The sequence below is a fragment of the Bacillus rossius genome, chromosome 16 (assembly GCF_032445375.1).
Source record: "Bacillus rossius redtenbacheri isolate Brsri chromosome 16, Brsri_v3, whole genome shotgun sequence".
In the NCBI taxonomy this organism is placed as follows: Eukaryota; Metazoa; Arthropoda; class Insecta; order Phasmatodea; family Bacillidae; genus Bacillus; species Bacillus rossius.
The window spans coordinates 29,155,704-29,168,056 of record NC_086343.1 but is presented as its reverse complement, the minus strand read 5'-3'; the positions used below and the strand labels follow the sequence as shown (position 1 = coordinate 29,168,056).

Below are 12,353 nucleotides of genomic sequence, written 5' to 3'. Positions count from 1 at the left end.
CTACCAAGAAAATTGTCCGCATAAGTTAAAAAAATTTGGACCGGTTGTATAAATACATAAAATTGAACCCTTTACATAAAATCTCCCCATTAAGTCAAAATTTTTAAGCACCAAAGAAAAATATCCTAAGGTTTTAATATAATATGCACAGGAACCTGCCGATAAGTGCGTAACAAAACTAAAACTCCTTCAGAGATAATTTCCACATTATTCAAGTGGCCTGTCTCTAAGTAAGTGAATTTGACACAAGGCTCAACTATAGACAAATCATAAAAAAAGGGTTGGTGGTGGGGGGTGTGGCTAGTTAGTAAAAAAGCTCATGGAGATTAAGATTTGCGACTTCCTGCACAGTAACTTTTTATTCCGAAACTTTTTGTCACTTTCGTGGTCCAGTTCTTCAGTAGTTTCATGACCTGCAGACATCCTGTATGTTTCAGTTGTTTTAACAAGCAGTTCTGACACGTGCGACGAGCAAAGAGAGACTACTATGCATAGAAACATCTGACCTCGATAAACAAAAAAAAAAAAAAAAAAAAAAATACACGTGTTCTCATGTTGCCAATACACTTACAATACGAAACTTAAGACACGAAATTTAACGTAGAATTATTTAAAATAGTGGCGAGAGTGATAAATATAGGAAAATTGCGTATCAGGCTACATTTCTTCACTCCGACAGGGAACGGCGGGGACGCCGGACGTACCATGCACGTGCGAGACTTCTCGCCGATGAAGGAGTCTCTGAGGACCTGCGTGAGCTTGCTGGCCCTGAAGGGCAGGTGAGCACCTTTCCTCCCCAGCGCGCGGATGCACTCCTTCAAGGCCAGCAGCGACTTGTTGATCTCCGCGCCCTCCATCCCTGCACACACACACACACACACACCCACACCTTCATCACAGGGGCGAGCTCAAACAGCAGTGCCGAGAGACAACACCTCACTGAGAGCAACACTGGAATGTGAGGCAACAGGCACACAGCGTGCACATCAATGCATCACGCAACACCAAAATTCAAGTCCAATCATTAAACAAAAAAAAAAAAAAAATTGGTTGTCTGTAAAGTAGGTTTACGGACGATAGTTTAACGTGACAACGTCATAACAAAACATTGATGAAATGATTGCATACTTTTATGAATAAAATTGACTCATTTTTATTTAAATAATAAAATAATAAATACTTGAAATTATACTAGTAGTCAGATTTTTTAAATGCAATAATAATTAACCTTTATTGCCGAAATTGTTGTTGTAATAAGCAATGAAAACCACATTAACTTTTCACTTCACTTTATAAACAGTCAACGAAACAGTTCACGTGTAGATGTAAGTTGTGTGCTGCCGCAGTCTTTCTTCTCCTCGGACGCATAGGCCAATCGAATGGAAGAGAGATAGATGTGGCGCAAGCGTACAATGTGCACAACGGGACACTGCGTAACGGAAGAATGTGCGCAACGGGACAATTTTTTGTGCGTGCAGCCGGTATTCATTGATTTTAGACGTCACGTCAAAATGAATTTAAAACTTTATCGGCACTACCCAAATTTTTATTGAATAGCATCCGAAAAGCTTATAAATAAAATTACTTTAGCAAGTAGTTGCAGACCAAGTGGTTTGTGAAAAATAATTACGTTACAAGACTTACAAAATAATTCATACGATCTATTTCCATTTACGGATTCTGATGTACGTATACTTAAAATACACAAATACTTACCATTTAACTTTTTACCACAGTAATTTTGTTTTATGCTTTTACAGAATCAATATTTTATTTTAAATTTGAATCTTTTATCACAATATAAATAACACTGCTTGAAGAAAAAAAAAAGCTATAAAACATTTTTTTCATAATTTTTTATATAGCACAATTATCATAAATAAAAAGCATCTATAAAATATAAAACCGATTAACATCGAAAACTTTCATTTAAAAAATGAAATGGACTCTCTATAAAAAGCCTATTGTCATCATACCTCATAGAAGCACAGCCAGCCAATCTAAAATTCTCAGCCATTTTTACCAACCACTGCAAAAAATTTTAACTTAAAAAAAAAACTTTTATATGACTTTTACACTTTCAAACCTTCTAGAATGCAAGCAAACAATTAATAATAATTTGTAATTGTTCCCATTGGTATTTAGCTGGAACTCAGTATAATTTGTTTCAATAATGCTAAAGTGCCAGAAGGAAAAGTAAACCACTAGGTACCAAATTAATATTTAAAATTACTTTTTCCACAGACAGGGTGTCTACCAGATCTAGTAAATGAAATTCCCTGATTTTTCCAGGTTTTCCAGGTCTAAAACTGAACTTTTCCAGGTTTTCTGCAACACAATTACGACATTCCACGAAACTGAAAAAACTGCATAACAGTACATTGACGGGTTTCAAAGTATTTCAACTCACCTAAATCAGTAAAAAAATACCTTCTTCCAGACGTGGCCAAAGTGACTCAATTGATGGCAAATAAAACATGCTGCTACAAATATTTCAAACACTTACTTTTGCAAAAACATAAGTAAAAGGAAGCTCCCATCAATTTCGCAGTGACTCAACTTTTGCGTCTATTGCACTTGCTTCAGAATGAGCCAAATCGAACACTCGAGCCTTCTTCAACTGCAATGCCTTGATCTCCTCTTCAACTCTTCTTTTTCTGCCTTCTTCTTGTCTGTACCTTCCTTTTCTTACATCTGTCTTTGTGCGATCAGTATTTCTTCCTGCAAGTTTTCAGTCAGCAAATTAGAATTTACTGAAAATCCTCTTTCCAATGATGCATTTCCATGGGAAAGTACCAACATCATCCTCACAAACTTTAGAAGGCCTGTTTTGGCAGCTACTGTATGTGCCTTAAGAATGAGCATCCACAAGTGATCAAGACGCCAGTCTTCTCGAGAAAAGACGAGAACAGTGCTTCAGAATCTTGCGAGGAACATACCAACTGATATGATCACTCAATGTTATCAGCTTCTTGTCCTTATAGCCACTTGTTTTGAAGACAACATTCTAAACTGTAATTCACACGCTGTTTCCTCACACCCGAATTTAAAGCCACAGACGGACATAAGCAGGAAAGTCCCTTGGTAAGTTTGTACTTCAGGGGACTTTTGTCTTGAAGTTTTTTTACCATAACCTTCAGACAAGTACTAACATCATTTTTCAGTAACAGGACAGACTTTACTGGTAATTTCTCTTTCTTGATGGCATGGCGTACTGCATAACCCAACTTGATATTGTTAGCAGTCAATAGATTTTCCTGGTTATCCACATCCAACCGAGATACATTGTGTTTCTCCCTAAAGCTCTTCAGTACCTCTGGTTTAAAAAACTTTCCTGCCAAAGCTAATAAAATGTCTACCAGTGAATCATAGAGAAAAGGTGCCATGGGTGCTTCACTTTGGAAAATTGTGAGAAACAATTCCAGCTCTGATGCCAAAGAGTAGAAGAATGTCAATTTTACTTCTAGAAGACTCTCTTCAAGAGCACTTTTCACTACACTGAAAGACACAGATGAAATAGAAACTTCACTAAATTTCTTTAGGTGGGGTAAAGTTTTCATGGCACGCTCAGCAACTGCAGTATTCCATCTGATTGCACAAACTTTCTTGGAAAAAAGCTCTGATCCAGTTATTCTAATGTAATCTGCCCTCCTTGCAGGTACATGCATAAACAAATAGTAACTGTGCCTGAAAAAACTAACAACGTCCAATTGTATAGCATAAATTCCAGTTTTGAAAGCACCATGGACCGTATGAAGCCCACAGCTACCAATTTTGTAGCAACGATGGCGAATCTTCACCAAAAGTGTCTGTGATATGTATTTTCAAAGCTAACAAAAATGCCCAGTTTACGTTGAAGGCATCCATTGATGCACCTGTCGGTATAATCAGAACGTGGGAAGCACATGCTGCAGTACGTACGTCAGCAGGATAACAGACCAGCTTGAACCAGTTTGTATCACATGATTTAACGCCACTTCCGAATCCGATGGTAAATAAAAGAAAATGGACGTGGGAACTGTTCGTTATTTTCCATTCAAAAATAAAAAAATTGGGCGCGATTCACTTGATGCTACGTCAATGCAAGCAGATCAATAAACAAAAAACGTATTGCCAACTACAACCTACCAAACAAAAAATTCCCTGATTTTTAAAAAAATTCCCTGATTTTTCCCTGATTATTCCCTGATTTTTCCAGGTTTTCCAGGTTTTCCAGGTCAGTAGACACCCTGCACAGAAGAACTGAGTTTTGAAAACTGCACTGTCGATGCTGGTATGGAATGTAAATAAACTGCTTTCATTTTAAGCCCCGAATCCTCTTAATTTACCATTACTGTATACGGCTTCAGAGCTGCCAACCTCAAATCACACCTATCAGTAATGGCAATTAGGTATATGAAAAAAGTACGCGTAAATCATGCACGATAAATTTTTCCTGGGGCATTATAACACACACTCAAGATAAAACAAGGACAATAATATGCAAAAGAAAAAGAAAAATATGAATACAATGCAAATTAATGAATAAAAAAAATATATTTGAACAATACAATCATCTGAATATGTAAGAAATATTAATAATTTTACTGGATATTTTGAATCTTCAATTCAAAGTTAAACTTTAAAGCAACTGTCTTTTTATTTGCTTTTTTTTATCCTGGTTGGATAAGAAATGTCATGTAAACAAACAAGACAAACACAAGGACTTGTAAACAATAACTGCGTTCGTTACTTTCGTTTCTTCAGATGTAGCGAAAAAACGAAGATATAGTAGATTTATTGCTCGTCACGGCTTTAAAATGTTCTGCATGTTTCTATGATTCAATATGCCGTCTACAGTCATCCCTTCCACCATGTGCAATCGAAAAGTCACACGTGCATACATTACAAAACCGTGGCGTTCCAAACATTTGAAAACGACAAGCATGGCCATTCTTTTGAATATTTAAGTCGAAAGCTCTGAAGACTTGCGTGTTTTTTTTTTTCCAGATACACATTATTCTGTCACACGCTTCATTTCTAAAACCGGCACTGAAGAACACAACACTATCGAAAAACATAAAAAAATTTCACGTCTGTAGACACGACAAAAACACTATGATGAAAAAAAAAATGGCTTTCAAGAAATAAATTAACAACACAGGTTAGCCAAAGTACCGTACAAAAATTATCGTGATTTAAGTAGCCTTCAAACGATAAGTCTGAGAATATGTACTAGTTGTATCGTACAACGGACGTAATACCATCCCATTATTATTTGTAAACACGAGAATTAATTTACTTATTTCGACAGTACATCGTACATGCGCACACTTACTAGTTCCGTTATTTGTGCAACCAAGCGATGTATTCAAACTGCGTTCACGAAACAAGCACAGCAGAAACGGAATTTTCTCCGTTACCTCGCAGCACAAAGCCTCGTTTCCGTAATAAACCAGCGATGTTCCGTAATTCCGTAATTCGGGGTTAAAATCCGTAATAATTACGGAAAATCCGTAATGGTTGGCAGCTCTGCGGCTTGTACCTTTATGGTACAAAAATAAAAATTAAGAATAAGTGAGAATTTTTTTTCCACGAGACCTATACAAGTTTTTTTTTTCTCGTTGACACACCGTTCTGAACAAAATTAATTGCCAAGCTGGCATGCCTACCCTTTAATCTGAACACTGTCAACATTAACACCCACACAGTGTTTGGATTTTTACTGACATTACATGTATTTATCCTTATCACTATGCTGTCAGCTCTAATCTGTTTTCAACGACCCGCCAGACACTCTTCTCCCTAAAATACTTTAGCTGATAACGTAATGGTTCCGATTAACTAATCCGGCTTTACTATACAAATTGAGTCTTCTCAAAATTTATGTGGCCTGATGTAGAAGAAAAAAAAGAAGAAAACTCTTAAAACATTACGAAAAATCCTGTGTAAATTTTGCCCCTGCCCGATGAGAAAATCTTGCAATTCCAAAATATTTTCAGACTTTCGAGATCCCACAGAGCCGTACTCGTAAGGGATCGTCCATTAATCACGTGAGGCTCGATAGGGGGGGAGGGGGGGGGGGGATCACGAAATATCACAAGGGGGGAGGGGGGGGTGTAGAGAGATATCACGTGTATTTTATTTTTTCGCCCGATTTCTACTAAACCGAAAAGTGACGCGTGACCTTGACTCGCAGTAGCCAGGCAACAATATCCCCGCCCGCCACAACTTGAACCACCCGGCTCGGCGTGCCAGTCACCAGTAAGACTGTGATTTTGGCGCCGAATACATGCGTAAATCACATATAAGTAGAGATGTACGAACCTGCAAATTTTTAAGTCGAGTAGAGTCGAATTTTACAATAATTAGTTCGAGTCGATTCGAGTAGAGTTTGTAGATCATAAATTTAAGTCGAGTCGATTCGAGTCTGAATTTTTGTTTGAATCTTTGACACTTAAGTCGAGCTTGAATATTTTCACTTTACTGCTAAGAGTTTAGATGGTTGTCTTGTTATATCATGGCCCACTTAATCAAATATATTTCAAATACAAGTATTAATACAAATAATTCATTTAGTATAAATTCTTAACTGATATAATACAATTCAATAATTGAGGTATAGAGCATAGAATAAAAGTATTTTCGGAATTTTTAAATTTTATTTAACAAATATCGCCCAACTGTGAAAATTAAAAAATTCGATATCTCCTAAAGTATTTGGAATTTCTTATATCCGCCGGCTTTAATGAAAAGAGGAATTTAAAGAGCATATAATAAAAGTATTTTCAGATTTTTAACATTTTTTTTTCTCGCAAATACCGCTCAACTACATATTTACCTTATTTTGGACCAAACGAGTTAGCTGCGGCCTGCAGCATTCACGAGTCAATAAAAAACAATGAATATAATTTAGGCTTGTTGGCGCGAAGGTTAGGGTAGGTTGGTTTCACAATCATTAGAACATTTTTGAAAACTTTCACTTATGGGAAGTGTAAGGCCGTGCTACAATTGGCGCAACTTTACAATAAATGTTCCCATAACAAATATAATACATTTAAAGATTATTGCTACAACACTAACGCCGTTACGTTGCCGGCCAATCGCACTTCCAACCAATACATGCTTTTGTATTTGTATTGAATAGTTACACTTTATAAAATACTTTATACTTTATAATTAATTTTAACTTGCCACTTAACTTGAATAGCAAACAATTATACAAAACGCAATCTCGCCGAACGTAATAGTGTAAACAAACACGGAAAAAAAATTCATGTTCGCCAACCTACACTTCCTAAAATTAGTGGAGCAAAGTTTTTTTTAATGCCATTTCGTGATTGGTGGCGTATCAGTCGCAAACATGCGCACAAATATTACGCTACCGTTAATTTATTATTGTAACGTTGCGCCGATTGTAGCACGGATTTACTAAAAAAAGTAATATTTCTGCCGATATTATGATTATAAAATTTAATTCGTGTTTTGTTTATTAAAAATGTGTTCGTCTTCTTTGCTATGTGGTCACACCTGTTAAGTTGGCAATATGTAAAACTAAAATATAAATAATATGGACGATTGTCGTCATTGTTTGAAAGTACGTGTTTCGGTCTTACGTACGTAATTTTTAGTGTCGGCCGAAGTCACGTAAGGAGATATTAAGAATTTATTGTATTTCAATTTTATTATATTTTATCATCGAGGTTTACCCGAATTTCCTTTCGAGTTTCGCCCCGTCGAGTAAAATAAACTCGAATGCCGAGCCGAGCCGAGCTGATGCTACTCGCTCGACTCGACTCGAATTTTCAAGTCTCGGCCCATCACTACATATAAGCCTTCCCTTTATTATTTTTATGCCAGTGAGAATAAACCTGCAACCTTAATGTGTGTCTGGACATATGAAAATTTATAAATTAAATTGTAGATTTCATTTCACTCCTTCTTTGTATCCATACGAAATAGTGATAATTCAATAAAAAATGATTCAATTTTATTCATAAAAGTGTGCAATAGAGCTGGGCCGATGCCGATCCCCGATCGTAATAATCGGCCGATTTTGTTAATTTTGCCGATCATAATGATCGGCAAAACGTAGCCGATTATTTGAGCCGATCATTGGTCTCCTACTGCAAACTTATAACATTGAATAATTACCTATACCTAACAACTTTCCATGTTTGTTTACGGTACTTTTCGGGAAGAAAATTTGATTATTCATCGAAAAATAACAGGATTTAATAATTTAAAACTAACCACACACGAAAAAAATATACCAATAAAGTAAACAAATACCGTAAGTTTTATAAACATTGAACAGTTACATACCTAAGTATCAATTTCCACGTACATTTACGGTACTTTCGGTAAAATAATTTTCCATTATACTATTTGCAAAGTCATTTATCATTTACGAACCGAAAACTATGTATTTGTTTACCATTTACGGTTAATATTACCAGAATGGCGAATGGCGACTGTTGTTTAGGTTGGTTATGTTACGCTAGAGATTAGAGTGACGCGCGTCGCGCGACGGAATTCGTACGGATTAATGGCGCTAGTAGTTTTGTGGTTAGTAAACAACTACTCTTCGGGAATTCATCTATTTAGTTTTTTCTCGCTAAATATGGCCTATTGAAATTTTTGTTTAGCGAAATTAATATTCTTATCCTGTTTAGCGGGAAATAGAGCTTAACTTTCTTTTGTATAAAAACCTGGTTGATGAAGAGTTTTGTTTCCCACAGTAGAACCTCGTTACTCCGTGACGCGCTAATACGGGAATCGGATAATCCGGGACGATTTAAAAGTGCAGAAAAAAAAGAGAAGCTAAAATTGTCAGCGCTTAAAATTAACGTCACGCGGGCCGGCGGCCGGCAAACAATGCAAGCCATCGCGTGGGCCGCCAAAATCTGCAACGCTGTTTGTACCGACCCTTTGTGTCGATATCCCCCCCCCCCCCCCCCCCCCTTTTCAACTGTCACATTTGTCACTCTTTAAACTTGAGGGAGATGTCCTGACTTCTGCTTCCGGTCTCCCGTTTGTTCGAATGTTGTTTCACGTGCTGCTGAGTTATTTTCCGCCCGCCAACGCACGGCAGGCGCCTGGCGAGTGACGTGTCTGTCTGGCATTCGGCTGGTCGAAGGGGTGGAGGGGGGTGGGGAGCTACCCAAAATTTATGTGTACAAGGTCAGTACGATCTTATCTTTCTCTCTTCGGCTGCTGTAAATGACAGTGAACTAATGGCTAGGCACTGCCGTATTTTTTTAAGCCGAGACAACAATTCGAAGGCGGCCCTTACCGTTAACTAATTATCCGGGTTTATCATTATTATTTTTTTTTTTACAGAATTTCAATTATCCGGGCATCGGCGGGTCCCAATGAACTTGAATAATGGGGAGTTTACTATTTTTATCCATCTGCTGCCAAGGCGCAGTAAGCCTCGGTAGATGTTACGTCACATGACCTTGGCCTTAACCCAGCTGCACGCCGGTGTCTGAGAAGCTTGACAAGACCTTCCGGGCTTACCTGTATAATCGCTAGTCCGTGAAATTTATGTCGTGATTTTTAAGTAATCATGTCAATGAAAAGTAGTTTTGTCTGGGAATACTTCACCGTTTATAGTGATCCGTCAAAAGCAACGTGTAATCAGAGGTACTTGAAAGGCTCTAATCGGCTCAGAAGATCGGCAAGATCGGCAGCAGATGATCGGCATCGGCATGATCGGCAAAATAGGTGATCGGCCCAGCTCTAGTGTGCAATCATTTAATCAATGCTTTGTTATGACGATGTCACGTTAAAACTATCGTCCGTAAACCGACTTTACAGACAACCAATTTTTTTTTTATATTCGAAAATTCTAATATTCGCACAGGCCTACCGACAAAACGTGGCAGGTACTAATACTCACTTGTCTGGCGGTTGGCGGACGAGGTATCCGCCCCGCGCTCGTTGCCCGCCAGGTCGATGAGGGAGAACTTGCCGTGGATTCGCGACACGCCCGGAGTGCGCACCACTATCTGGAATACTGCGTGAGACCGCGACGAGTTGGAATTCGCAGATGTCTGTCCCGACGTCCTGGAAACAAGGATTACAAGTCACAACCCGTGATGCCACAACAGAACAAACATTGCACATTTCATTTGCATTCTCCTAAAAAAAAACATTAACATGCTGGTCCTACAGAAATAAATATAAGAGAATGCAACGAAGTAGCTTGGCTTCTGGGTTGCAGCCGCGTCATTGGCGAATAATTCACCAACTTATCGGTCGACATTGCAGTCGCCATCATCAGGGAGCAGTTGACTAGTGTAGGTAACTGCTCCCTGATTATGGCGACTGCAACATCGACCGAAACGTCAGTGAATTATTCGCCTTGGACGCAGCTACAACCCAGAAGCCAAGCTACTTCAGACAATGGCTGTGAAAGCCTGCGAACATTATTAAGAGAATGCAATGTTTACAATTCATACTTATTAAAACACAGGAAGAAGACCCCGAGGAAGACCAAGGAGGAGATGGGAAGAGGAGATAGTTAAAAGGAGTGCAGGAGAGGGGAGAAGTCTGCAAAAAAAAGTGAAGGATGAGGAACGGTGGAAGGACAGAGGAAGATAGAGGCAGTTTACTTGGCTGACTCGGCCACAGACTGGAAACAGTTGATGATGACGACTTATTAAGAATTAATTCCCTTCTTCACTTAATACTAGTTTTGATTCTAATCATACTCTGTAAAATATAATAAGACCATACCTTCTAAAACACTGCGAGACAAATTTCAACACTACCACGGCTTGCCAAATTTTTCGTGATTGAAATTTTGAATAAAACATCCACAGTCTATTTTTTAACATATGCAATACACAGCAAATACTGGAGCAATAAAAAAAAGTGATAAAAAAGGAGACCAACACAAGTGTAATTTTGAATGTAAAATTTGTCTTGTTTATGCCTGCCTCACTACACAATAATAGGAAAGCAAACCAAACGAAATTTTACAAACAAATCATTAATTCTGTGACAAAACCAACACATGACAAACTTTTATTACTATTCACAACACTCCACAAAAGAAACATCTGTTCTGCATTCATGCTGAAATTCAGCATTACTAGGTAACTGGCGATGACACTTTTTTCTCGCGAAGATGACCTCTGTTCCAAGCCTTACAAATAACAATTATTGTCTTCCAGAAGAAGAAATGGATAACTGATTAAGTGATTAATTTCCCTCACACACACCTCATACTCTCTAAACTACCACTATGTTAATCAAATATAGTCTTACTCAGACCAAACAGTTTTCTAATGTTATATCCCACAGAAATTAATAGTCACATGTATGTGACAGTGGTTTCTAAGCAGGAAGTGTGTGTCACACAAATGTGACAAGTCAGTAGCGAACATGTTAAGCATGTGTGGGCAGCCGGCTCCAACGAACTTCTACATACTACTATCCTCGTTGAATAAGTGGATTCTCATTAATAATTTTCCTTCGAGAAATGACACAAGCAGATGCAATTTAACTAATATGAACAAATTATACTAAAAAATGTTTTAAGTTAGACTTGCCAATTAAACCGACATCATTTTGGAAACAAAAGTTACCATTAGAAATATTGGTAACAGGCTGCCAATGTCTCCAATATCTAAAAAAAAAAATTGATGAAAATAACAGCAGTTTTGTAATCACCTGGAATAGTCAACTCCTGTTAAAAAAAAGTTTACAAGATACATAAAATTTTAGATGTATTAAGAGAGAAATATTTATTAAAATATTTATTATAGGTCCAATTCTATAATTATTTAACTCATTTGGACGAGATTAGGGGTGGGCGAAGCTTCGAAAGTTCGAATTCGAGTCGAACATTTGTTATATGAAAATTCGTACTCGAAAAAATGAAATTATTCGAAGTTCAAAAAATAAAAAAAATAAAAACATTTCAAGAGTTTTTAAGCTAATCTTTTACTATACATACATTGCTTAAAAGTTAACGAATGCCTACGATTAATAACATCAACTTGGAGTTAACTTAGCATAATGAGAAAACACACATGCTTAGCCTAAGCCTATATGCCTGATCATTAAAACTAACCTCAACCATAATACAAATATGTTCGTTATACTTTGTTCAACTTACATTGGCTTAGAGTAAAATAATGGTCAGTACCGTATTTTGCTGAGAAAATGGCAAATAGCAACTCCCAATGAATTATTTTCATGTTTAGAAACGTGCCAGATTCATTCCCGACTTCGGTATTATTCTTAATCTCATCCCATAACAGCTCTTTTTCCATGCATAAATTGAGTCAATAATGATTTAACATGATACAATATCACCAATGGACTTATAAAACAGCAGTTATGGTAAACAATCCAATGAA

General features: G+C 37.3%; 1 protein-coding gene across 4 annotated transcripts in view; it reads right to left on the bottom strand.

The window, feature by feature from the left end:
* The window catches only part of LOC134540504 (kinesin-like protein Klp10A), a 202,046-nt gene that overhangs the window by 11,512 nt on the left and 178,181 nt on the right, over window positions 1–12,353 (bottom strand). For all 4 annotated transcript variants that reach the window (XM_063383328.1, XM_063383329.1, XM_063383331.1 and 1 more), the window contains 2 exons: window positions 9,884–10,050; window positions 705–859 (listed from right to left, as the gene is read on the bottom strand). In XM_063383328.1, coding sequence (XP_063239398.1) covers window positions 705–859; window positions 9,884–10,050 — 322 coding nt within the window. The remainder of the gene's footprint in view (window positions 1–704; window positions 860–9,883; window positions 10,051–12,353) is intronic.